The sequence below is a fragment of the Amphibalanus amphitrite genome, unplaced genomic scaffold (assembly GCF_019059575.1).
Source record: "Amphibalanus amphitrite isolate SeventyFive unplaced genomic scaffold, NRLGWU_Aamphi_draft 001770F_arrow, whole genome shotgun sequence".
NCBI classification, from domain to species: Eukaryota; Metazoa; Arthropoda; class Thecostraca; order Balanomorpha; family Balanidae; genus Amphibalanus; species Amphibalanus amphitrite.
In genome coordinates, this window is record NW_024883263.1 from 1 (window position 1) to 26,548 (window position 26,548).

The 26,548-nt window shown below is 50.3% G+C and overlaps 2 protein-coding genes across 13 annotated transcripts; one reads left to right on the plus strand and one right to left on the minus strand.

Annotated features, from left to right (window-relative positions):
• Positions 1-2,498: 2,498 nt before the first annotated feature.
• Positions 2,499-17,977, plus strand: LOC122375078 (rac GTPase-activating protein 1-like). Of its 12 annotated transcripts, none has more exons than XM_043354239.1 (13): positions 2,499-2,652; positions 10,177-10,283; positions 11,025-11,161; positions 11,761-11,826; positions 11,997-12,159; positions 12,528-12,712; positions 13,035-13,350; positions 13,685-13,753; positions 14,445-14,570; positions 14,892-15,244; positions 15,564-15,802; positions 16,209-16,341; positions 16,594-17,977. In XM_043354239.1, the coding sequence occupies exons 2-13, from the start codon at positions 10,199-10,201 to the stop codon at positions 16,756-16,758; spliced, it is 2,037 nt and encodes a 678-aa protein (XP_043210174.1). In that variant the 5' UTR covers positions 2,499-2,652; positions 10,177-10,198; the 3' UTR covers positions 16,759-17,977. The 12 variants fall into 12 exon arrangements, with proteins under 12 accessions (XP_043210174.1, XP_043210179.1, XP_043210170.1 ...); XM_043354235.1 differs by having other exon boundaries at positions 2,642-2,787; XM_043354238.1 differs by lacking the exon at positions 2,499-2,652 and adding an exon at positions 2,654-2,695.
• A 439-nt stretch (positions 17,978-18,416) lies between these two features.
• On the minus strand, positions 18,417-25,150 carry LOC122375080 (flightin-like). The gene is made up of 4 exons (XM_043354248.1): positions 25,047-25,150; positions 23,483-23,608; positions 23,039-23,281; positions 18,417-19,155 (listed from the first exon to the last, which is right to left on the minus strand). The coding sequence occupies exons 1-4, from the start codon at positions 25,060-25,062 to the stop codon at positions 18,959-18,961; spliced, it is 582 nt and encodes a 193-aa protein (XP_043210183.1). The 5' UTR covers positions 25,063-25,150; the 3' UTR covers positions 18,417-18,958.
• Positions 25,151-26,548: the final 1,398 nt, after the last annotated feature.

The following is a 26,548-nucleotide window of genomic DNA, read 5'->3' on the forward strand; positions in this document are numbered from 1 at the left end:
GTCGCGAAATTAGGGGCAATACTTAGAAAGGGCCTCTTTGGGGCCCTCTTTGGGCCCCTTCCTTTGGATTCCCCGGTAGGTTTCTTCAGCCAGATTGAAGAGGGGGCCCAGGAGAGTGTCTGCTGCAAATTTTGAAGAAAATCGTAGGGGCCGCCCCATTGGGCCCCAAATTTCAATTGGGTCCCGTGGGCCCCAGGTGGGCCCCATCGAAAAATGTTACTTGGGTTTTTTGTTTGGGAAATTACGCTCTTTCCAATGATGTGCATATTGCCGGGGTTGGTCGCGAAATTAGGGGCAATACTTAGAAAGGGCCTCTTTGGGGCCCTCTTTGGGCCCCTTCCTTTGGATTCCCCGGTAGGTTTCTTCAGCCAGATTGAAGAGGGGGCCCAGGAGAGTGTCTGCGCAAATTTTGAAGAAAATCGTAGGGGCCGCCCCATTGGGCCCCAAATTTCAATTGGGTCCCGTGGGCCCCAGGTGGGCCCCATCGAAAAATGTTACTTGGGTTTTTTGTTTGGGAAATTACGCTCTTTCCAATGATGTGCATATTGCCGGGGTTGGTCGCGAAATTAGGGGCAATACTTAGAAAGGGCCTCTTTGGGGCCCTCTTTGGGCCCCTTCCTTTGGATTCCCCGGTAGGTTTCTTCAGCCAGATTGAAGAGGGGGCCCAGGAGAGTGTCTGTGCAAATTTTGAAGAAAATCGTAGGGGCCGCCCCATTGGGCCCCAAATTTCAATTGGGTCCCGTGGGCCCCAGGTGGGCCCCATCGAAAAATGTTACTTGGGTTTTTTGTTTGGGAAATTACGCTCTTTCCAATGATGTGCATATTGCTGGGGTTGGTCGCGAAATTAGGGGCAATACTTAGAAAGGGCCTCTTTGGGGCCCTCTTTGGGCCCCTTCCTTTGGATTCCCCGGTAGGTTTCTTCAGCCAGATTGAAGAGGGGGCCCAGGAGAGTGTCTGTGCAAATTTTGAAGAAAATCGTAGGGGCCGCCCCATTGGGCCCCAAATTTCAATTGGGTCCCGTGGGCCCCAGGTGGGCCCCATCGAAAAATGTTACTTAGGTTTTTTGTTTGGGAAATTACGCTCTTTCCAATGATGTGCATATTGCCGGGGTTGGTCGCGAAATTAGGGGCAATACTTAGAAAGGGCCTCTTTGGGGCCCTCTTTGGGCCACTCCCTTTGGATTCCCCGGTAGGTTTCTTCAGCCAGATTGAAGAGGGGGCCCAGGAGAGTGTCTGTGCAAATTTTGAAGAAAATCGTAGGGGCCGCCCCATTGGGCCCCAAATTTCAATTGGGTCCCGTGGGCCCCAGGTGGGCCCCATCGAAAAATGTTACTTGGGTTTTTTGTTTGGGAAATTACGCTCTTTCCAATGATGTGCATATTGCCGGGGTTGGTCGCGAAATTAGAGGCAATACTTAGAAAGGGCCTCTTTGGGGCCCTCTTTGGGCCCCTTCCTTTGGATTCCCCGGTAGTTTTCTTCAGCCAGATTGAAGAGGGGGCCCAGGAGAGTGTCTGTGCAAATTTTGAAGAAAATCGTAGGGGCCGCCCCATTGGGCCCCAAATTTCAATTGGGTCCCGTGGGCCCCAGGTGGGCCCCATCGAAAAATGTTACTTGGGTTTTTTGTTTGGGAAATTACGCTCTTTCCAATGATGTGCATATTGCCGGGGTTGGTCGCGAAATTAGGGGCAATACTTAGAAAGGGCCTCTTTGGGGCCCTCTTTGGGCCCCTTCCTTTGGATTCCCCGGTAGGTTTCTTCAGCCAGATTAAAGAGGGGGCCCAGGAGAGTGTCTGTGCAAATTTTGAAGAAAATCGTAGGGGCCGCCCCATTGGGCCCCAAATTTCAATTGGGTCCCGTGGGCCCCAGGTGGGCCCCATCGAAAAATGTTACTTGGGTTTTTTGTTTGGGAAATTACGCTCTTTCCAATGATGTGCATATTGCCGGGGTTGGTCGCGAAATTAGGGGCAATACTTAGAAAGGGCCTCTTTGGGGCCCTCTTTGGGCCCCTTCCTTTGGATTCCCCGGTAGGTTTCTTCAGCCAGATTGAAGAGGGGGCCCAGGAGAGTGTCTGCGCAAATTTTGAAGAAAATCGTAGGGGCCGCCCCATTGGGCCCCAAATTTCAATTGGGTCCCGTGGGCCCCAGGTGGGCCCCATCGAAAAATGTTACTTGGGTTTTTTGTTTGGGAAATTACGCTCTTTCCAATGATGTGCATATTGCTGGATTTTGTCGATGTTATAGGCCTGAAATTGTTGCAAACGTTTATTTATGCCCCGAGGGCATACTCCCGGGCCCATATATTTGAAGCTGTTTTGTTCGGTTCAGGGGGGCGCTAGCCCCCTAAATTTGGTACCGTTGCACGTAAAATTTTGTCCTCTTTCGAATGACGTGCATTTTTAGCTGTTTTGACGGCTAGAAGTAGGGTTTTCAAAGTTCGTCGATTGTGCCCTGAGGGCATACTGTTTTTTGGGATTTGTGGCCCCCCTGATGGATTCCCCGCATTTTGGCACTAGGATTTTCGATAGAGGACACCATTCTGCACCTCTCCACCAAATTTCAGCGAAATCGTAGGGGCCGTCGATCCCTGCTGAATCCCTGCTGAACCCCTGCTGAATCCCTGCTAACTTCCGTTACATAGTTATTAGGGATTCAAAGGTAACTTTTGTTGCAGCTGGGTTATTTTGGCACCGAAATTGAGGCACTTAAAAATATAATCGCTTTATTCTGCGTATTCTTAGAAACTGAGGGAAAAGGAAGAGATGAATTGTAATGAACCCACCCTTCGGTTAGGTAAATGTAAACTTGGCTTCACTGAAGTTTTGTGCTGATATATTTTACATTCTGTTATTTCAGCTTTCGCGGTTCCATGCAAAATATTTGCTTCTTTGGTGAGCAAAGTAGGTGAGGTACTTTGGGTGGGCTATTCACTGATCTTGCAAAGAACTGAGGCGATTTTCAGTATTATTAACAAATTGCTGGCTGTTTTCTTAGGCACTAGCAGATAGGTCTTGAGCCTAATAATAAATATTTTTACATCACCAGCAGCAGTTTTTCTCTTTCGGCGCTTGTCGGGGACGGTCGTGCTTATCGAGCTCCTGCCTTACCCAGCCTTACCCTCCTCACCGCAAGAGGGCGCCACCGCTGTGCAACCTTTTCTTGTCCGTTTTTGATCCAGTACGTACTTCGTTCTCATAAAAAATTATTTTCTTGGTGACTATAAGTTGCCTTGATGGCACTGCAACACACACCTCTTCCAAAGAGAAGAGGCAAAAACATCCACGCAGGGTCGCTGGCGTCGGCGGCGTCGGCTGCGCCCAACACCTCACCCGCGCCACCCACTGTTGATGATTTGAACACCACCAGCTCTGCTGCAACGTCTTCTATGGAATTTCTGGACAAAATCGACAAAACTGCCCTAGATGTTGGAAAAGCTGTGGACGAGAGTGGTTGTGATACAGTAAGCGAAGCTGGAGACAAATCGGTGAGTTCAGGGGACCAAGCAGGGAGGAATATCAAACGATTGGATAGCGATGTGTACAAACTGTGGGGGTCTCGCTCCAGGTCAAACAGCAACTCGGGTAGTGAAGACGAAGACATCATCTGCAAAGGAGGCCCAGGTAAAATGGTTTGTGATGCGCAGGTCAAAGAAGGGGAGCTCGGCGTAAGATGTGACACATGCTTCCGATGGTATCACTCTGAGTGTCAATCTATTTCAAAGGGTGCCTACACTGCACTGCAAAGACACAAAATCTTGTCCTGGATCTGCTCAACATGCAAAGCATCCCGTTCAAACCACAAACATAAGGACGAGCAGTTTTCTAGACAGCTTGCGGATCTAGACACAAAGATCATCCAACTGGATAGTGCGATGAATGTTAAACTGGAAAAAATTCAGCAGGCCCTGTCTGAGCAAGTCAAAGTTGTCAGTGGCCAGTCAAAACAATTTGATCAGGTCAAACAAGCAGTTGAGCACCAAAAGGTCTCATATGCCCAGGCAGTCAAAGGCACCTGCAATGACATGATCAAGGAAGTCACAGCCAAGATAGAGGCCCTGCCCCAGCAGTCTTTTCCCAAACAGGGGGTCAACACCGCAGAAGAAATATCCGGTGTCTTTGACAATTTCCTTGACAAGGAAAAGAGGAAAATGAATGTAGTTGTGCATAACCTGGATGAGAGCCAAGGTGAGAACCACAGTGAAGTAGCCAGACAGGACATTCTGAAGTTCCAGGAAATGATCAAAGCAGGACTCAGGATCAATGTCCAAGTCACAAAGGCATTCAGGGTCGGAAAGAGGTCTGAAAGCAAACCCCGGCTTCTCATTGTCAGCCTAGATAGTCTGGAGGCCAAGGTAGATATTCTCAAGCTGGCACGCCAACTGAGGCAATCTGCATTTAGTAACATCTACATCACCCCTGACCTTACTTGGAGAGAGAGGGAGGAAGGGAAGCGCCTTCGTGAGGAGCTGTTCCGACGGCGAGAGGCTGGTGAGAACAACGTAGCTATCCGAAGAGGCAAAATCATCCAGCTTCCCTCTAGGCACGATGACCCTGCTCCTGCCCTGAGACCAAGAGACCCAGGAGCCGCAGCCCAGTCTGCATCAGCCAACCAACCAGGAAATCAGAACCGCCCGCACTCCCCTGGAGCCGGGGTAGGTACAACTACAGATGAAAAGTGACTATCTCAAGATGGACAAAAGAAAAGGAAAGTCCGCCAAAGCTTGAAGGTTTTATACACAAACTCTGATCAATTTCTCAACAAGAGAGATGACCTAAGTATGTTCATTGCTGACAAGAGCCCGGATCTGATTCTGTTGACAGAGGTCATACCTAAGGCACAATCAAAACCAATCCCTGAAGCACTTTTGGCACTCAGTGATTACTCTATGTACTGCAACTTCAACCCTCAAGACAGCAGCCTGGGCAGCAGCGGCATGAGAGGGATATGTATATATGTCCACAAAAGCCTTCAGGCAACTGAGATAAATTTTGGTCATATCCCCTTCAGCGAGCAGTTGTGGATTGACCTGGCTCTGTCCGCACCAGACAAGTTGCTCATTGGCTGCTTGTACCGCAGTCCCTCAGGTGATGCAACAGCTTCTGTGCAAATGCTTGATCACCTCATCCACCATGTGACATCACTGAACTACTCTCACATACTGCTTGCTGGCGATTTCAACCTGCCTCAAATCAACTGGGAAATGGGTATCTCATCAGCACCACCCAACCACATCTCTCATGCTTTTGTTGAAGTTATTCAGGACTGTTTTCTTCATCAGCACGTCTCAGAACCCACCCGCTTTAGAATTGGCGAGGTGCCTAGCACTCTTGATCTGATCTTTTCAAACGAAGAAGGGATGGTTCAAAATGTCACGTACCACCACGGCCTTGGCCGCAGTGACCATGCCATGATCTCATTCGATCTTGAATGCTATGCTGTTAGAATCGTGTCAGGATCAAATCGTCTTAACCTCCACCAAATCGACTTCAGTCTTCTGAATCACCAGATTAGAAATGCCAACTGGGACATTGGACAGGACAAGCCTCTTGAGGAGCAGTACAACCACTGGAAGAGTCTGCTCATGAACCTCATCAGCAAGTGTGTCCCTCGTGTCTCACGGAGAATAGTGAAGAAAAACATTTACATGACCAAAGAGGCACTCAAGCTGAAGAAGAAGAAAAGATCTTTGTGGCTTCAATATCTGCACACCAAAGACCCCATAGATCATGCCCGTTTTGTTCGAGTCAGAAACGACCTCAGACGGATGACCAGAAACTTGAGATTTGACTTTGAAACCAGACTGGCGCGTGACATAAAAATGAACCCCAAGCACTTTTGGAGATACGTCCACTCTCGAACCAAGACCAGGTCCAAGGTTGAGCACCTGCTGCATGCGGACGGCTCCCTCGCCACTGAAGACAGGGACAAAGCAGCTGTTCTTAACCAGTACTTTTCCAGCGTTTTCTCTGTCGAAGACTCCACTATGCCTCCATTCCATGCGAGGTACTCTGGTCCCGAACTCGAGCCTGTAAGTATCACCCCAGAGGCAGTCATCAACAAGCTTCAGGGTCTCAAGCCTGCCAGCTCCCCGGGCCCCGACGGCATCCACCCACGAATCCTCTCTGAGACTGCCGAGTCTATTGCCCCTTCTCTGGCACGGCTGTTCAACATGTCCTTAGCGTCAGGTGAGGTTCCATCCGAATGGAAGCTGGGCGAAGTTGTCCCGATATACAAGAAGGGGAACAAACAGCTGCCGACAAATTACAGGCCCGTCAGTTTGACTGCTGTTCCATGCAAAATACTGGAGTCCATCATTCGGGACCTCATTATGAACCATATGGTCTCTACTGGCCAGCTCCACAACGCTCAGCATGGTTTCCGTCCAAAAAGATCGTGCGCAACTCAGCTGCTAGCTACTCTAGAGGACTGGAGCAGGGCGATCGAGAGGGGCGAGACAGTGGACGCTATCTATTTGGACTTTTCTAAGGCATTCGACACTGTGCCCCACCAGAGACTCCTCCACAAACTCAGGGCATATGGGATCGGTGGACACCTGCTCAGATGGATAACAAGTTTCCTGTGCAATAGAAAACAACGAGTTGTCCTGAACGGTTCATCTTCTGACTGGGCCACAGTCAGTAGCGGCGTTCCTCAGGGCTCGGTCCTGGGACCCCTTCTGTTCGTCCTATTCGTCAACGATCTTCCAGGCCTTATGCAAGGCGGGATACAGATGTTCGCGGACGACACGAAGATTTACCGCCCTGTTCAGAACCCCTCTGATGCGGCTCTGCTCCAGGCGGATATCTCCACGGCTGTCGACTGGTCCAGCAAGTGGTGCCTCAGTTTCAACTCCCAAAAGTGCAAGGTTATCCACGTTGGAAAGCGCATTCCATATGAGTCATATGCCATTGGAGACTACCAGCTTGCTGAGGTTGAAGTTGAGCGTGATCTAGGCGTCCAAATCGATCAGGACCTCAAGTTTCGTGAACAAGCCGCTGCAGCGGTATCCAGAGCCTCCCAGATGCTCGCGGTGATTCACAAGTCCTTCGAACGCATCGACGCCACCACGCTACCGCTTCTGTATAAGACCCTGGTACGACCGCACCTCGAGTACTGCAACATCGTATGGGGCCCCTTCAATCGCGCTGACCAGCAAAAGGTGGAGCGTGTCCAGAGACGAGCAACGAAGATGATCCCATCACTTAGGAGCCTACCATATGACCAACGACTACGCTCGCTGAAACTCCCGTCACTCTATTATCGAAGGCGCCGCGGCGACATGATTATGACGTACCAACTTTTTCATGGGGGTGTTGACCTCGATCCTGAGTCATTCTTTGAGTTGGCTGACTCTACTACAAGAGGACACCCCTGGAAGCTGTTGAAGCCGAGAGCGTCTTCCCGATCGAGGCGAAACGCGTACAGCGTCCGGGTCGTCAATGACTGGAATGCTCTTCCTGCTTATGTGGTGGAAGCGCGATCCCTGAACGAATTCAAGTCCAGGCTCGACCGCCACTGGTCTCACCTCCTCTACACCATCCACTCCAATGACTGAGGCAGTGATATCGTCATGGAGCTCGATAAGTCAGAGTCCCACAGGCCTAAGGGCCTTCAAAATTCTCGTACATCGTAAGTAAGTAAGTAAGTAAGCAGTTATATGTCATGCAGGTCATGAAGGTTTTGAGCTATTCGAAGCCAGTCTGCTAAGTATGACAGTCTCGACGAGATCTTGTCCGTGCCGGCTTGTTCGGCGGGTGCGGATTTGGACTGGTGCAGTGCGGATTTGGTAAAGTGTGGACGGTGCGCAATTGGCCTAGTGACTGACATGACAGACCAGATGGGGTAGATGAAGAATATTGAAAAAACATTGTTGGATTGGAGCTTCGACGTCACACAATTCAGTGTGCTCTCGGCCCTCGAGTCTAAATAAGTGTGCGGTGGTCAGAATGGACTGCCAGTGCTGGTAGTCCAATCAATTTGAATTACGTGGGTCGCCCGCAAGTTTGCACTCTGCACTGTTACAACACAAAACAGACCAGGGGCGGATCCAGCATTTTGCCAAGGGAGGGGCTATTCCGAATCGGGGGCCCCCCATCGATGGGGGCCCTACCTACCCCCAAAAGTTTAAGCCTGGATTTCGTCCACTTTATTTTTGGGGGCCCCCTATCATGCTTTTTTTGCAAAAAAAAAAAGAAAATGAGAAAGTTGCCCGGGGGGGCGCTATAGTCCCTATCGCCCCCCTGGATCCGCCCCTGCTAGGAGGCCTTGTATGTGAACTAGGAAGCCCTCTGTGATAGCTAGGAGGCCCTCTGTGCAGATGCGAGCGCAGGCCCTCAGTACAGACTTGGAGACCCTTTGTGTGGATGCGAGTGGAGGCCCTCTGTGGAGATTAAGAGGTCCTGTGTTGGCGAAGAGGATATCTGTGCAGGCTTGGAGTCCCTCTGTGCAGGATAGGAGACCTTCTGTGTGAGTTAGGAGGCCCTCTGTGTTGGCTAGGAGGCCCTTTGTTCGGATGCGAGTGGAGGCCTCTGTGTAGGCTAAGAGATTTTGTGTTTGTTAGGACATCTGTGCAGGCTTGGAGGCCCTCTATGCAGGTTAGGAGGCCCTGTAAAAGTGGTCATCTCTGTGAGTATAAGAGACCTCCAAGTTATGAAAAGCTTTACCAATCTTCTAACAAAGAAGTCTTCTCAGCTAGTCTTCTAAGAAATAACTAAGTGGGTAGGTTAAAAAAAACTCATCGGATTTCGGCCACTTTATTTTCAGGAGGCCCCCTTTTCAGCTTTTTAACTTTTTATTTTATTTTTGAAAAAAATCGGCCAAGGGGGGGGCCATGGCCCCCATGGCCCCCCCCCCCTTGTATCCGCGCCTGAAACAGACCGCTTGGCTCTGTGTCCTGTGAAGTGTGAGGCGCCGGCGGTAGAGTGAGAGAGATGAGCATGGCCGATGAGATGAGAGGGATTTAATATTTGTACGGCCGATGGGAGGGCCATAAAATCACCGTGGGAGGGCCATAAAGTCACCGCTTGGCCGCTTCAAGCAGTCAAATGCCAACAATTCACAATTCATCGGTAAACAATTATTCGTACATGCGACGCAGCCAATAGGTTGCGTTGAAACAAGCTGAGTTCGTTACATTCTGCACTGCAGCTTTGGTAAACGAGATGCGCTTGGCTCATAAGAGGGTTTGGCGTTGTCGTTCGATGGTACGCAGGGCCTAGGCCATATAAGTAGGGCCAGATGCGCATGGCTGATGGCAGGCCTTAAGGACCACCACTTTGCTGCGGCTTAGTCAAATCCCGATCTGCTGTGAATGACTTGCCCATCAGATTTGTTGTTCGATACAGCTAATGACCTAACGAGAAATGCCGAAAATGCATGCATGTGATGGGCCCACTTTTGCCATTCATATGTCTATTTTTGTAACTGGGGCCTTCACAAGTCGTCAAGCCGTTTAGCTAAACAAATGGCAGTGTCGACTGTCGACACCATTAGGGTAACCATGGTACATGGCACAATAATCACCTTGGAAGAATCGCCAGGAACAGTTACTAGATAGGGTTCTTGTATTGGCGTGACGTGCTTTCTGTTCTAGTCTTGCAGTGCGTATTTCTCGTTTCGTTTCCATACTACTGAGACGGCACTGGCAGAGTTGTGGCTCATATCAATAATTTGAATTTAGGTCAGTGTGGTTTTTAACTGGCCACTTTTGGCGGGTTCAGTGCGATTTTCCGGAATTTCAGCTGCTTTGGTGCGGATTTTCCGGCTCTTTTTGAAGCGTTGCGGATTTTGAACTTCAAACTTGTGCCGGTGCGCCTCGTTAACCTGTGGCCATAATGTGCAGACTGGACTCAAAGATGATAATATCTGACAATTTCTCTGTTTGATATAACTGGCCTTTGTTCAGTTGCTGTTTTATCAGCATATTGTCTGTAGTCCTGAATTCCTGATACGTTTTTTTTTTTTTTACTTGATGACATTACTTGACTTTTCATGCCTAGCGTTACATGTAGATTGCACAAATGATGAGCCAAAAAATTCAAGTGAGTTAGCAGTCTGTGGATCAAAATGGTGATGGAGTAGGTAACCAAATCGTCAATTTAAAAACTTTATTGCTTCACATGTCTAATGAGATCCACATGAGCCTGATCTATCACCATGCCAACTCTAAATGATTTATTTCAGGAGGAGCAAGAAAGCTGAAACCATGACGGGTTTCGGACTGTCGCTTGTTGCGACTTTCGACGACCTCTGTCGGCACACAAAGGTCATGACAGAGGGCACTGAATCAAGTAAGTTATGTGAAAATAGAGCTAGATCACATCCACTTATTCGCATGGATGATTGAGTGTGAAGTGAATGTCATTAGCCCACTTGACAGGGCTCTAGCTATTTTGTAGCTGTAGTCAACTGTCAAGTTTTAAACAAATGCTTATTCATGTCCCAGGGATCTACACAAATTATGGAGCACACATCATGCACACTCATTCCATGGCTGTCCATATGTGTTGTTACACTTGCCACAAACTCGGCATGGTTATAGGTGGTGCATTAACTTGGTGGATATTTGGAGAGCTCTTTTTGTAAATTTAGCTCGAATGTTTGAGTGGACGGATTGATACACCCGAAGCCCACGCTGTGCACGTCTTGTTGCGTATACCCCGACGCCTACCGTCCTTTCGCGCAATTCCGGGTGACGGGAGAATTTAGATGCCAAAGTTCAAAATGCCCTTCAAAGTCGGACACTGCCTGTCCCACTCAGCTGACTTCAGCTGGCGCTCCCTTCAACCGCAGGCCATCCTTGCCAGGAGTCTCAAATATCGAACGCCGGAGCGAATCGAACCGGGGATCTCACTGCCGGGAGTCGAAGGCTCTACCAACTGAGCTACAGAGCATGCTTTTAGTTATCTTTTAGTTTCATTTCTGGCGTCTTATCTTTTAGCACCGACTCATCCGCACACCTCCCACGTTGCAAAGCCCGCTTGTAGCGACCAACCCTCACCTCTGACCTTGCGTCTCCATCCCGTGCTCAGAGTTTCTCGAGTTTGTCAACATGATCGAGGCGTTTCGGCTTCGCTGGGTGAACTCGGAGGCTGAGTGTCAGCGCCTGCACGCCCAGCTGGTACAGGCCAATACGGAGATCACACGGCTGGAGAACAACGTCAAACAGGTGAGCGTGAGCCGCCGGCCGGCTACCCGGTTTATAACGTGAAACAGGTGAGCGCGGGCCGCTGGCCGGCTGGCTATCCGGCTGGAGGCGTGCCGACGGCCGGCAGACTCGGAGTGAATGAGTGCTGCCGAAACGTCCGAAGATGGTCACGCCGGGCGTTTCGTTGTTGGCGGGTCGCGGAATTGTGGACATGGGAATCAGCCGGTTGGTTCTGGTAATAAAGGTGTATTTTTATTTGGTATGCTGGAGCAATGATGTGGGAGATAAGTAAGGGGCAAGATTTAGAACATGTGTTACGTTATAAAGTGTCCGTGTCCAAGCTCATCTATCCGCGTTGAACTAGATATTTGATCGAGGAACGCATTGTGTTGAACAGAGTTCGCAATGTGCGTGAAGCCTTTCCCCCTTTGAGGAGCTTCACTCCGTTGTTTCTGCCAGCCTCCACTCGGGCTTCTTTTTTTAGAGACAACGCATGCATGCTGCGCTAATTGTCCTCATTGAGCCTGTGACGGGTACACTTACTCGTTTACTCTGGTGTTTATTTGCTTTACAGCTGTTTTTGCTAAGTACCTAATCGCTATATTATCTCCTCATTCCAGGCCAAGAATCTACTAGACAATGAGAAGAAACGTCGCTTTCTGGTGGAACAGGACCGTGAGGCTTACGTGAGTGATTGTTATTTGTCGATAGAAATGTCTAGAGTAGTTTTGACGAAGCTTTCACGAATTTGTAAGCTGCCAAGTCCCCTCTCAGCCCCTCCCCCCCCCACACACACACATACACCTATCGTACTGTCCCCCACTGACCACTGCCCCTCCCTCTCCCCTCCACACAGGAGCGCCAGCTAAACCTGATCCGCGAGCTCATGTTTAACGAGCCGCACGCGGTCAACAATGAGACGCGCGAGAAGATGCTGCAGCTGAGTCAGTCGGTGGCGGCGGCGCGGCCGCGCGAGCGGCGCTCCTCGAACCGGCTGGGCACCATCAGCGAGAGCGTCGGTTAGTTGACGACGGGAGGAGCGGGCAGACGGTGCTTGGGGTTTGGGGCGCAAGCTGAACTGAACGCATAACCATGTGAGATCCGAAGTAAACGTGAAATTATTTGATCTATAGTTGACATTTTAACAATTGCGTTTATGACGCAAAGCTCGCATACCTATCCTGTTTTTAGCGTACTTTTGCTAGATAGTTGTAGAAAAGATGAAACAACACGGATTCAGACCAGAAAGTCGGTCAACAAGACGACTACACGCCCACATGCGACTGTATCAGTGTCCCACTTTCGTATCTGCCCAAGGGTCATCTCTCAACCGTTTCTACTGCGTCCTCTGCCGTCGCCTACCTATAACTCCCGACCCTGCCACCAGGATCGCTGCTGTCTGCCGACGACCTGTCTCTGGATTACACCGAGGAAGATCTGGACGTGTCGCACCTGCGCTCCGGACGCGTCATCCAGCGCTCTCGCGGACAGAAGCGCACCTCGGACGTTGATACTGAGGAGGATGACGGCACGGGAGCCACACGGGCGCGACGCCGCACCAGGAAGGCCAAGGTGAGAGCTCGGAGCGTCTTTAGCAATGTCGTTTTCGGCATTTTGGCCAAGATCAGAGAGTAAACTGGACTTTGGAATGCTAATTTGTCGTTTTAGGAATTCATGAGATGAAGGATTGCTTTGCTATTTTATTGACCGAGTCTCAGCATGTGTGTTGCTTTTTGGATGTTCATGAGGAGGGCCGCATTGACGCTGTTTTCGTAAAAGATTAGGCACACGATTGCCGATGGCTCTCACCGGGGACTCCTTATGTAGGCTATCCGCTTCTTTCCCGCTTATTCGCCCGTCGGTTCCCTGACCTCCCTCCCCCGCCCCCTTCCAGCGCCGCAACAGGCAGGCGTCACCGTCGCCAGCCCCGGCCGCCGCCGCGCCCGACACGGGCTCAAGCTCGGACCAGGCGGCGACGATTGCGGCGCGCGGCGAGGCGCTGGTAGCCACCACCACTGTGACGGTACCGCTGTCGGGCGCCGTCACTGCCACCAGCCAGCTGCGCGCCCGCTCCCCGTCGCCGGCGCAGCGCCGCAGCCGCAGCAGCGCCGGCGGCGCGCACAAGTCCCTGGAGCGGTCGTACAGCGAGCCGCCGCCCCTGCAGCGCACGCCGGCCCCGGCCAACCCGACCCTGGTCCGCACGCCCTCCAGTGAGTGTTAGGGATAGAGAGAGGAGAGAGTAATCTAGGAATTGAGAGGGGAGGCAGGGTCAAACGCAGAATTAGACGCAGGAGAATGAGATCTTATTTGTTTTAAGTAGTCCAATGTGACTATAATAATACAATGCAATTGTGACGCACTGGTATGAAAACCCGTTGCACGTTTTTGTATGCTAACTTATAAGCCAATTAAATATGAATTAGCTGTTTGCCTCAGTCTGAGCGTCACCCCGCCTGGCCAGACTGACTCTCCTCAGCTCTGTGGCGCACTGTGCGATATCCGCGCCCTGACTGACCGCCCCACCCTGTCCCCGCCGTCCGCCAGCGATCTCCCAGCCGTGGTGGCGCTCCAACCTGGCCCGTCTGCACACGGACATGTCTCCGTCCTTCACTGGTACACGACCGTTCTTTGTCCCCCGCCGTGTCAGAACTCAGAACCATCCGTGTCGCACCAGTGCTCTGTCCGCGTAGGCCATGTGCGCTTGCCATCGCCGCACTCTGTCCCTATCTCAACCTCCCTGTGTCGTTTGCTGTCCGGCCTACTCTGTTTCGTAGCAGACGCTGCTCAAAATGTCTTTACTTGCTGCTTCTGCGGTCAGTGAAACGGGAGTTTAATTTTTTACATTAGTAGGCAGCTCAGCTAGCAGTTTCTCCCCCCCCCTCCCCCCACGTAATCACTTGTCTATAACCGCTTATCCTCCTTTGGGAGGAGCTTGGCTTTGTGTATCTTTTGTCCGCTTTTTTCGTCTTTTAGTTTGTCTTAATGCCACCAATCTCATAGATATAGCTGCGTTATCAGGATTAGCACTTCTTATTCTACTCTCTTATCTCTTGCTAGCTATGTTTATGTTTTATCTTGAAGAAACAATCGTCGCTGTCTACTTTTTAATACGATGCCGGGCATTTTCATCCAATGTGTTTGCGAAGTCCTTTGAAGAGGGAATCATAACCATGATCAACGCTCTTTGCTATCGATTGCCAGACGTAGTTATTCACATCATCATCATCATTATCCTCATCACAATCACCATCATCGTCAGCATCATTGCCGCCTATCTCGCCTGACGCTTGCTACCCCGCCACAGACGGTCTGGGCGGCAGTGCCTGGGACATGGGACGTACGCCGGGCGGTACGGCCCAGCGCAACCCGTACCGCACGCCCGAGACTCCGTTCTCCCCCGGTCTCAGGCACTTCAACTCGGCCGGAAAGGGTGAGTAGAGGGACGGTGCTGAGCCACCGACTGAAACTGGTACGGTGTTACGGGGCGATAGTCATGTAAGAATATTAATGAAGAATATTGATTACGCCAGTGAAACCGGTTACCTAGTGGTTATGATATGCTGTACGTTCAATTCGCACTGTACAGCGTTTATCGTTTTTATCTTAGTACCTATATTGAAAGCATTGCCTCATTATGAAAATGTTAGGTATTCGTTTTCATCTCTCTAAGACCTCAGCTGATGTCTCTCTAGTTTACCTCCCTGCTGTCTCAGCGAGTGGTTGACAACCCCTCCCCGGTTTAACCGCGCAGGGCTGGGTGGACCATGTCACACGTTCTACGAGAAGACCGTCATCAAACCCGAGTCGTGTCAGCCATGCGGCAAGCGTGTGCGTTTCGGCAAGACGGCGCTGCGGTGCCGCGAGTGCCGCGCAGTGTGCCACCCTCAGTGCCGCGACCAGGTGCCGGTACCGTGTGTGCCGTCGGCCCTGACGCCGACCTCGCGCGGACACCAGGCCGGACAGCTGGCCGACTTCACTCCGCTGCGCGGCCTCATGGTGCCCGGACTGGTGCAGCACTGCATCAACGAGGTGGAGCAGCGGGGCATGAACGAGGTCGGCATCTACAGAGTGCCAGGAGCGGAGCGCGATGTCAAGGAGCTGAAGGTGAGGGACGGTGAAAGGGAGGGGAGGGGGTCAACTCCGCGGAGCTGCAGCAGTGTTTGTGCCGTGGCAGCTAAGATGAGATGGCGAGAGGTCTGTTATATTTCATGTTTGGTTTCTTGTGGTGCCCATTGGAGATTGGCGATTGACTTCGAATAATGTTCGATAGCCTTGGCGTTTCAGAAATGCCAATGCTGATTCACCGTAGACATCAGAAACAAATATTATTTGAGCTTATTAAGGATCACCGTCGCTCCGTCTCGCGTTGTCTTGCTTTGTAATCCCGTCTCTGACCCCACCCCACCCGTACCGTCGCCAACAGGCCCGGTTCCTGCGCGGCAAGGGCATCCCTCGGCTGGACCAGGCGGACATCCACGTCATCTGCGGCTGCATCAAGGACTTCCTGCGGATGCTGCAGGAGCCGGTGGTGACCCACACGCTGTGGCAGGACTTTGTGCGCGCGGCCACGTCGGATAACACGGCCGACCTGTACCAGGCCATCTCCGAGCTGCCGCAGCCCAACAGGGACACGCTGGCGTTCGTTATCCTGCACCTGCAGCGGTGAGTGGTTCGGTGGGAGGCCGGAGGGATGAGTATAGGATGGATAAGGGAGACACGGGGGGGGGGGACACGCTGCTTCATCAAGAATGAGCGTGGGGTGCAGCCTTCTATTTTTAATTACAGCTAAGTGCTGAGAATTGTGCAGCCTTGAGTAGTCTTGCAACCTTAAGTCTTCTCTGCTTGTTTGACAGAAATCGTTTCCGTTCGTAACAGTCCGTTCGTTGACGCAAGATTGTTATTCCATTGTGTCGAAAACCCAAAGCCATCATGATGAGGTCGTCCGTTTCTGTTCTGGACATGCAACGGTATGTGGAGGCTGCCCAGAGATTTTACCTGCTGACAATGTTTGTCCACATCACCGGGGGTTGTTGATTTCGTCTGATGCTGTCTTTCTTCCCTTCGCCAGTGTGGCTGAGGTGCCGGACAACAAGATGTCTGTCTCTAGTCTGGCCAAGGTGTACGGTCCCACCCTGGTGGGCTACTCGTCGTCTGACTTGGAGCCGGGAGCGCTGCTGACCGAGACGCGACAGCAGCAGACGGTCAGTTATGGTCTCGTGCCTCTCGTCCTTACGTTGATGTTGTTGGGTCGGGTCAATGATGGTTCAATGAGCTTTGGGAACGGTGTGCTAGAGCATTACGTTGATGGTGTAGTGTAAAGTTGCATGCCGCCTACAATAAAGTCATCTGTCTAACGTAATCGCTATGGAACCTCCTAGTTTCACTTTGCGTCTACCTCTATCTACCTATCCATCGATGACTTCCCTATAACTCCCTACCATTCTCCTCCTCAGGTGATGGAGAAGCTGCTGGGCCTGTCTGCCGACTACTGGACCAAGATTGTGGAGACCTCCTCTCAGGAGCAGTACCTGTACCCAGGCGGTGACGCTCAGGCCACCCCGCTGCGCTCGGGCGGCGTCCGCACGCGCACCGCCTCTCGGCACGGATCCTACCGCTGATCGCACGGCGCCTGAGCCTCTCAGAAACACGCGGAGAAGGGAGGGATAAGGATTGGTCAAGCCGAGGTGAGTCGGCCTAGCCGAGGCTTGGAATGAATGGATCGCTGGAATGCATTCCCTGCCACGCGGTTTGAGGCAGTGAGGCCTGCGGATGAGGCAAGAGTCCCGTGAATAAGGCAGGAAGCCTACGGATGAGACAGTGGGGTCCGCTAATGAGACAGTAAGGTAGTGGAATGCGGCGGGCGAGAGGGGACGTGTGGCTGGAAAGCCGGTATAGCGTATAGTGGAAAGTCGCGTGGATGAGTTGCTAGCTGCCGTCGGTGCGGGGTGGCCGTGGTACAGCAGCAGAAGTCGCGCTGAGGGGTCGTGCGCCGCCGCGGACGGCACACTAGGCGAACCAGTGTGAACGTGTGAGTGTGACGGGTGTTTTACCTAGTGGGACCAGTGATGCTGCGAGCTGCAGTTCGACGTACTGCGGCGAGCGATGAACTGTGGGCGCACCAGGGCAGTTTGAGCGATCGCACATTTAGACTAGATTGATCGGGCTCGGACTCGTGCTCCTTGCACTGCTGTGTGAATTGGGTCGTCCTTCACACAGTCCCAGTATTTACTCTCGATGGTGGTGGGCTACCGTTTTCATATCTCGGGTGAATCGTCAAATGTCTGGGCTATTCGATACTTCGTGCTGTGGGGACGAGTCGAACGTGGTCGATTGCGACTGTCATCAGGTGCTTGATGATTCTCGACCGATTTCGGAGATGCTACTCAAAATGTTCTCTTTTCATGCTCTCTATTTGTCTTAGTTCTAATAGTTGCTACTCATTTGTCACTGCCAGCTCCTGTAGATATCTCCGACTGAGTGTTTGATTCTAGCTTGTCTGGTTTTTAACTATCACCCGAGTAGGAGCTTATACTGAGGCCAAAACGTTTGGGGATTTCTAGGATACGTGGCGCGTTGTACTGACAGCGGGTCACTAGCTCGTTTTGGTGGTTCTGGTTCGTCATTGTGGGCTAAGTTTTGAGTAAGAAGCTTCACTGAATGCACAAGTATGGATTCTTCTCGCCGATTACAATGTCTGCTTAGCACAAAATCGTAGTATTGTTTTTTATTCAATGTGGAAAACAGTAGTTTGATAGGCACTCTTCCTTTCGCTATCTTTGTGATTGTCTCTAGTTTTATTTTGTATCGTGTTATTGTCAAAATAAAATGCAAATAACATGTCTCTTTGAACAAACCAAATGCCTGATCAGAACTGATTCTTGTTCACTGTTCAGTAGTTAAATTTGGACGGCTTTTGAAATTTGTTGTTCACTGTTCAGTGGTTAAATTTGGACGGCTTTTGAAATTTGTTGTTCACTGTTCAGTCGTTAAATTTGGACGGCTTTTAAAATTGTCCAAAAAAAGATGGTTTGCGCTCCAGGACATCGACTTCTGCTCTGTCCAGTCTTACGGCGCTACTCGCCTGAGCTGTCAGGAGAAAGACAGGAATAAGTGGTTCAGGAAAGTGGCATGTTCATGACCTTACCCGGCATCGTGCAGTCTCCATTTTCTCGAATGGTATATGACGTCAAATATACGTTCCTAGAACTATCTAATGTCATATCCATGTGCTCGATGCCTCTCGAGACGGGAATCTGAGCTAGTGAGCTATCGAATATAAACGCGCTCCCAGAAAGTTGTATTTTGGCACAGTCTGACGCAGCGCAAATATGTGCTTATTATTCAAACGAGACTGACTGGTATACAACTAAAGACATGGATGTAGTCCTTTGTAGCCGCAATTGCAATTTAACATCGTTCCCGTTTTAACGTTTTTTTTCTGATGATCATTGGCGATGGCACCACAGTTAACCCCAATATGTAGGCAGGTGCTGCCTGGAGATGTCTTAAGGAGCATCATCGGACCGCGAGCCCGAAAACGCTATCGATGGTGGCAGTATTACAGTCAAAGGCGGACACGTTCCACCTTTTGGCAGCAGACAACAAATGGCAGACGACACAGGGGACGGTGACAGCTCCCGTCTCGCCTGAATCACTTGGCACGGGCGCGGCAGCGGCAGCGGCTGGCCTCGCTCGGTCGCCCGCGCCGCCTATCGGCACGCCACCACACTACAATCTCTGGGTGCTGCCGCTGGGCGGCGCCGGGCCCGCCGTGACCCGGAGCGCCGCGCCGCCGCGCTGCGAGACCCCGGTCAGAGCTCAGTACGCCTTGGGGCCGTAGGCGCTCTGTACGCGCGTGGTGTACTCCTTGTGGTGCATGTCGTAGCCCCGGATGTTTGACCGCACGGTGTTGAGCAGTTCGCTGAGGTCGGCCTCCTGTTTGCTGTAGCGCGAGCTGGCGGACTTGTGAGCCCGCTCCGCCCACGACTCGGCGCGGGGCGCCGCGGCGCCGCCCACTGAAACGGCACAGGGCAGTACATGGTCATGCTGAAGCCTTTTCAGGAGTCTTAGATATAAAATCAGCAATGACTTAAAATTCGTCGAATGGGCACGCTGAAAATGCATATTTGGGTTTTTTTACTCAATGCTGCTTCAAGATTGGCACGCGATGTTTGGTGTCTGAGGTTATAGCATTATGTTGAGGTATGTTTTAAGTTGTTTATGATCCAGGAATTAAAAGTCGATCTATTTTAACCCTCTCCCGTATAGGGGGGAGGGGGGTCGAACGGACTCCCCCCCCTCGGTTTTTCGCGAATAACTCACGTAAAAAGCGGCCGATTGCAACAACACTTTCAAAACCCTCGCGTTCATTTTACACCTACCGGGAAAATTTCATGACCCTGACCCAAATGACCTTTGACTAATGACCTACTTTCCGAGACCATGTTTGGCCGGAATCGCGATTCGGCGTATGTCGGCTCGCATTAGCCGCGCGTTTGCAGTCTTTTCGTGGTTTCAAGCGCTCAGACATGTGATATGATGTTCCTCCCATGCATTAGATTGGTTGTTAAGGTCATCTGACGGTCAGGTCAAGTCATTGACCTTTTGTGACCTCGGTTCACTTTTTCATATTCCCAGGCTAGTTTTTGGAGCTGAATTCGAATTTAGCAACCATTTGAACATTTACAATGTAGTTTTGGTGCCTTTGTAAATTATTATGAAGCTGTCAGAAGCGGTTGACACCTACTACGAAAACCCGGCGGGACCACTACTGGTTGGCCTGACCTGACCTGACCCGACCTGGCCTAAATGCATGAAGACATCGTCTGTGATCAAAACTGCCATGACATTCCTGATCAGCACACCGAAAATCCTCATAGCAGCCGCACTAAACGACTTTCCAACAGGTCCCGATTTTCCCGACTTTTGGGTCATTGACCTGACCTGGAAGGTCAACCAATGAACTGAACCTTAAAATTGGGTGTCATCGGCCTCCTCTCGTCACGGGCAACACGCTCGTTTTTTCCGCAAAGCTCTAGCTCGATCAGGGGCGAAACGGCAAGGGTCCGCCACCAATACGGGCGAGGGCTAAAACGATCTTAAGTGGAACGTTTATTTATCCCGGAAATCATAGTGTTTATTCCACGTTTTTGAGCAAGGCATTGGCAAGCTGCCGGGAAACGTTACATTGTAAGAGCAATGGAATGTTTGCCAATATATTTTTCACCGAGTAACAGCATGTGTACTGTCTCCATGAAAGAATATCCGTCGTCATATGGCGTAGGTCAGTGTTACCTATTTTAATGCAGCTGTCTGCTGGTCTGAAAATATCACCCCGGAGAGCAGCGGAGAGCCAAGATCGAGGCGTCCTTCTTCGACCACTCTCTCATGCTCTTGGCGGCTGCTCTGGCTCGCGCCGTCCGAACTGACGCTGACCGAGGAGACTTCTCTCTCCCCTCTCTCCCCCCCCGCCCTCTCTCTCTCTCTCTCTCCGGCCGTTCCTCGTTCTGCGCGGATTGCGTTAGCTGGGACTGGGGCTGGCCGGCGGTCCTCGCCGTGCGCCCGACTGCCAACGTCGGCGGCCAACAATTCGAGTTATTCAGCACGCTGAGGTGACGGTAGCGGACGGTGGCCGGTCGCCGACCACTATATATAGTGCCGCTGGTCAGGCGACGACCCAGCTGTCAGACATGGCATCGGTGTCACCCGGACCCCTGTCCTGCCGGCACCGCCGCCGCACCAACGGCACCAAACCGCTGCCGAACCACCGACTCCACCACTCAGCGGAGGTGGTGGCGGCGGTAGTAGGAGAGTCCCGGTTTCTACAAAAGATGCTTGGTAGGCAAAACTGCAACCCCTTTTCCCCAACAGGGAAGTGTTGTAACAAGCTGCATTATGTTCTATTATGCAGTGTTTATTTGGCAGTTGATGGGCGGGTAGCTCTACCACTAATGATATTTATTCTCAGCGGCGCCGGAGGAATATTTTTCGATGCCATGAGACATTTGTGACACGGGAACTTGAGCGATGCATAAGTCACAATAATTATTGTGACTTATGCATTCTATTACATTATTGCAATGTAATAGAACGATTCATATATGTGCGCTCATTTTTGTTCAGCCGTCAAGAGGTTCAGATCATAAAAAGCGAGCGTCATTATCCAGAGACTAGAGAGGCGATTGCCCCTCCCTCTCCCGCCTTGGGACCGACAAATACCAATCATGTTCGATGTTCGTGCCATTGACGCAGTCAGTCGAGCGGCGATATGAGTAGAATGGTAGCGCGCGCAGGTAAATTACATCAAGCAATTATGCCTTCCGCCGAAAATGGACATGGATATAATCACTGATCTCCTTTGCCAATCTCATGGCAATTACTTATCCTAGCTGTTTGAGTCCTGCCGCCCAAACCAATCAATGCAATGAACGACCTCTCCAACCGCCTGTCGATCGGCGGCTGTTCACTGCCTGCGTGGGTAGACTGTCCCGCGCGGCAGCCGTGCGCTGCGGGTCAGCCTACCACTCCAGTGGCGCCGCGGCGTGGAAGCCCTGGAATCCGTCGTGACAACCATAGTGCCTCCTGGGCCTCGTTTCATAAAGCGAGTCCGTAACTTACGCCGGTTTTTGGTCTATTATTGCAAGTGCATGTAAAGCGATAAATTTATTTCCCCTTCTCCCTTCTGTTCTTGCTCGCAAGATAAATAAATTCAACGATTCAAACTAACATCATCGCTTTGCATGCACTTGCAATACAAGACCAAAAACCGCCGTAACTCGTAAGTTACGGACTCGCTTTATGAAACGAGGCCCGGATGCTGCAGTTTCTCAGTTTTGGGTGGTGACAACAAACTGGGCACACCAAACCGTAGACAGGTCTAGGGCTAATTGTTTGTCATTGCCGGGTCGCATTAAATCACCAATTTATTGAATCTGGTTGGAATAAAACAGTTACTACCTGTAAGAGATAATTTTTTGCGACCTATGGTCATTGAATAATAAATTGACGTCAAGCATAAAAAACATTTAAGCATATAGAATCCTGACACTTGCACGCACCACCAAGGAACTTCATATTTGAAAGAAGAAAATTTAAGAGGAGATCTCGCTGCAATGGGTGGGCTTATTGAGTGTTGATGACTTCAAGATAATAAGCAGCTGAATCATGAATGTCTGATTTTTTACCTCACCTTTGTTAATCTTCCTGAAATATACGGAGACACTTACAAATTATTAATCGTGACATCAATGACAACAAATGCTGTTAAGGAAATTATGGCTTATCAAAGGAATAAGTAATCGATCCGTGATGTCATTTGTTTATTGCGCCAGCGTCAGTCACCACTCACCTCATTTGCTTGAGGTATAAGCGGAAATGAAGTGCATGATAGGCACAGTGCCACGCTAGTGTCTTGAGGGTTAACTTTAATATGTTTGGGTTGGCTGGGCGCTGAATAGAGGACTATTTTTGTTGTGTCATTTGGCCTTGTTCGTAAGAGCCCTCATCATCCTTTATCAACTTCAACAGCTTTAATTTGTCCCTCGAGTCGGTGACGTCTAAGTGACGGTTACGTTACTGCCAGCTACACACAACTTGGGACCGGGAAGACGGCCAATGGGGGACATGCGTGACGAATAAGCCGTTTACAAGTTGGCTCAAGTTAGAGCTACGTAATTGAATTTCCTGTGCTGGTGGAACTCCAAGCAATCCAATGCCTATCAACTCCACTTTTTAAATGCCAATGATATTTATGATAATTCTGAAAATTAATGCTCTCCAATGCCATATCCTAGTACATAGCTTCAAAGTGACGACGGTTAACGACTTCCTGGCCGAGTGACATAAAATTCACGATTCATGCAGAGCCACCGTGATCACGGTAGGTCCTTAGGTACTCACATCGGGTCTTGTGATCCAGGTAGTTGACCATGCTGCGGTAGTAATTCTCGCCGTAGTCGAAGTTCATGCCGTACATCTTGGCCTTGGGCCGGTTCCAGAAGACGGGGTAGGGTGACTTTTTCTTCTCGATAGGCATGGGCTCGAGCTGGTCCTCTTCCAGAGGGACACCCTCGCCACCCTCGACGGGGGCCTGCTCGCCCTCAGCGGGAGCGGGCGCCTCGCCCTCCGCGGGTGCCGCCGGCTCTGACAGAGGATAAGATAATCAATGATTAATAAATTGCAACGATTTTTGAAATTTTAAGCTTAAATCATATTTGAAAAAAAAGTTACCAAATGTTTTTTAATGTCAACACATGTGATATAGCAGCGTATGTCGCAAAGACATTTGATGAAAACCTAATTGTTTATAGATAAGATTTTTGAATTGATAAGTCGTTTGCTTACCATCGGAGATTTTCGGCGGCCATTCCTCCTCGGCGGGCTCGGGGGCGGGGGCGGCAGGCTCGGGCTCCGGCGCGGGCGCCTCCTCAACTACTTCCTTCTTCTTGCTCTTCTTCTTCTTTTTCTTCTCTGTGAACACGAAACGGGTTTGCGGCGTCAGCTGAAGTCGCCTATCATAAAGATCGTGGCATCAATATAAGTTCTGCTAAGCGAGGGCTCTGACTAATCGGCCAATCCAGTAGATCTGAAGTTACCAAGATTTCGTATATTTCCCGTAAGGGAGATGCCATGAGAAAAAGAAGCAATCACATTGCGACAGTAACTACTATATGCACTATGCAGGATAGTAAATATTAAGAGTGAGAGCTTTAGCTATGCTTATGCTTACTATAGCATGCAGTTGGTACGTGCTATATATCTACCAGCTTCGTTGACATCGTATGATTTATGCTGACTTCCCCGGCCAGTTACCTCAATTTTCAGTAAGATTTACCTAGAGCCAGAAATAGCAGGCTGCCAAACATCATTAGGTTAAGCCCAAGTCCCAACCGCAATTAGTGAATTTGTTGGCAGTCAGTGAGGTTTCCAGCCAGATTCTCTACGCCGGATGTGGAATCATTTCTCAGCCGTGCAAGTGAACAGTCCAGCGTTTCTCCGCACCCTCAGATGCCAATCCGTTCCTCTCGACATCTGGGGACGGGACAGCGGAGCCGGATGGACGGACAATGGTCCGTCTGTGCTTACGGCCAAAGGGTTGGCTGGAGATCGGACAGCCTGACAGAAATGGAACAGTGCCGTCCTCTTCGCGACTGGTCGTGTAAACTTTGATCCAGTGCCGAGCGTTTGACGAAACGATGACTCATTTTAGATGCATGCAATATTAGTGATCATCACCGGAGTTCAAATGACAAGGTACGTTTATACTATATAATTGCTAAGGTGTGCCGGTTTTTTTTAGAGCTTTCAGAAGAGGAAATTAACGAGACCAACATGTTACAAGAAATATGTGGATCGATGTAGGATCCACAGTTCATCCACCTGAGAACGTAACCCCCGGGCCGAGGGAAAAAACGAAAACAGAGTTACATGATGCTATAACGAACCGAAATATGTCCAAGTAGGTGACTCCGAAGAAAAACAGTTTCTGCTGAGGCAGAATGACTGCAGATCGTACGCATTGGGCTGGGCTATGTGTTCACTGTTCAGTCGTATTTTAGCTGAAAGGACATTTTCAAGAATGGGCAGTGTACAGTACGCATTTTCCTGCGGTAAGTCGCGTTTCATTTCATTTCAGGAATCGTCTCATTTTAGCATGACATATCGCAAGGATAGGCTTAATAAACATATGACAGGTTTAAAAGAAGGTGCCGACAGAAAGTATAAACGCAGTAAGATGTAACACAAAAGCCGTTATCGACCTTTCCATTCGCTTTCCACCATTGAGTGCTAAACGACCGATGCAGTCGGCATGCACTGAAGCCCCAACAAGCAAACCAACAAGCAAGTAAATGAACAAACTAGCAAACAAATCAACAAACACGTAAACCGTTCCGCCGTGGTCACGTACCGTCCTTGTCGGCCATGTTGGGTGGGTGAGGCGAGGTGAGTGAGTTGGCCGCCGGTCCTGCCGCCACGACCACCAGCGACGAACTGACCGTGCCGCCCCGGCCGACGGCGCTGACGTGACGTCGCGTCGGTGGCGACGGTAGTGACGTCGGTGGGGTGACGGTTAGGGTGGTGGTGGGTTGAGGGCAATGCCGTGGCGGAGGTGATGGGAGAGGCGAGTGACGGTAACGGTGGACTGACGTCGCGATGTAGGGCGAGTGATGCCGTGATGACGCCGTGATGGGGGGTAGCGGTGAAGGTGGGGATGACGTGATTGTAGAAGGTGGTGGCGCGATGGCGAAGTGACGCCGCGACGATGACGTGACGTTGACAGTGGTGGCGGCAACGCCGTGACGGTGACGTCGTGCTAGGGTTGACGGTGACGGAAACATGGGTTGGGGTTGACGCTGTTCCGATGATGATGTTATGGTAATGATATTACGGTGATCAATAGTTGATGTTGCTGGTGGTGTTACAGTAACGGAAGTTTGCTTTTGAATGATAACGGAGAAGAGGGTGCTGGGACAAGATTACAATAATTACAGAAACTATGAAGAAATGCTGGTGGTTCTTATATTAGCAATTAGCATATCATCAAATATAAGGTTTTACGCCAATACGGCAATCGTTCCGCTGCAATGGAGAAGACGCTTTAAACATGATGAAAGGGTAGGTTGTAAAAGCATAAATTTGCCAACAGAGGAATATTTTCCTCATTTAGATACAGTGAGTCCCATAAAATGTTTTCAGACTTATTTATCATGAGTCGACTTTTGTGCATTATTCGCTATCATAAAAAAGTTTAAACGGTGAGCTCTAAGGTCTCCCAAGTCTGCTAAGCATTCTTCTACGAATTGAAGTCTTATCCTTATTTTACTCAACTCTAACCTACTCAACTCAACTTATTCGTAATTCTTCCGAGTACATTGATGTACTGTTAACCCTCGCACGACCAGGCCATTTCTCATAACACGAACGACCAGGGGGGGGGGGGTTGTTACGACCCCCCCTGGCGTTTCGAAACGGAAGGTCGTAGAGCTTAGCGGAAAAAACAACGGATTGCTCTCAACGAGATCTCGCGATTGGTGGTATATTTTTTGGTCCTAGGTCAACATTTGACCTACTTATGACCGGTCAAAAGTCAAATTTTCCGAAAAAATCAAACTTTTTCAACTTTCCGCGGCGATTGCGGCAAAACGGTGGGAGATATCGACTTGAAACCTTCACTATCGTATTCCTTGATCAATTCTCTATCGTTTGGTATGCATTTCGTTTCCCTAGCTCTAAAAATGGCGCGTTGGGAGCGCCGGAAGTCGGCAAGGTCACAGTCGGCGGCAGAAATTCGAAAAATCAAAATTTAAATTTTTGAAATCTGATTGTATTTTTGGATTTGGGAGGTCCATTTGCTCCCTATAGAAGCTAATATTGCTGCATATTCCCATTGAGGTGACAAGAATTAGCAAA

Coding starts and splice junctions, on each gene's coding strand:
- LOC122375078 (XM_043354240.1), top strand. CDS start 2,864: ATGCAAAATATTTGCTTCTTTGGTGAGCAAAGTAG. Junction 11,827..11,996: donor AACAGGACCGTGAGGCTTAC/GTGAGTGATTGT, acceptor CCCTCCACACAG/GAGCGCCAGCTAAACCTGAT. Junction 14,571..14,891: donor CTTCAACTCGGCCGGAAAGG/GTGAGTAGAGGG, acceptor TTAACCGCGCAG/GGCTGGGTGGACCATGTCAC.
- LOC122375080 (XM_043354248.1), bottom strand. Junction 23,282..23,482: donor GCCGCCGAAAATCTCCGATG/GTAAGCAAACGA, acceptor ATCCTCTGTCAG/AGCCGGCGGCACCCGCGGAG. Junction 19,156..23,038: donor CCTGGATCACAAGACCCGAT/GTGAGTACCTAA, acceptor GTGCCGTTTCAG/TGGGCGGCGCCGCGGCGCCC.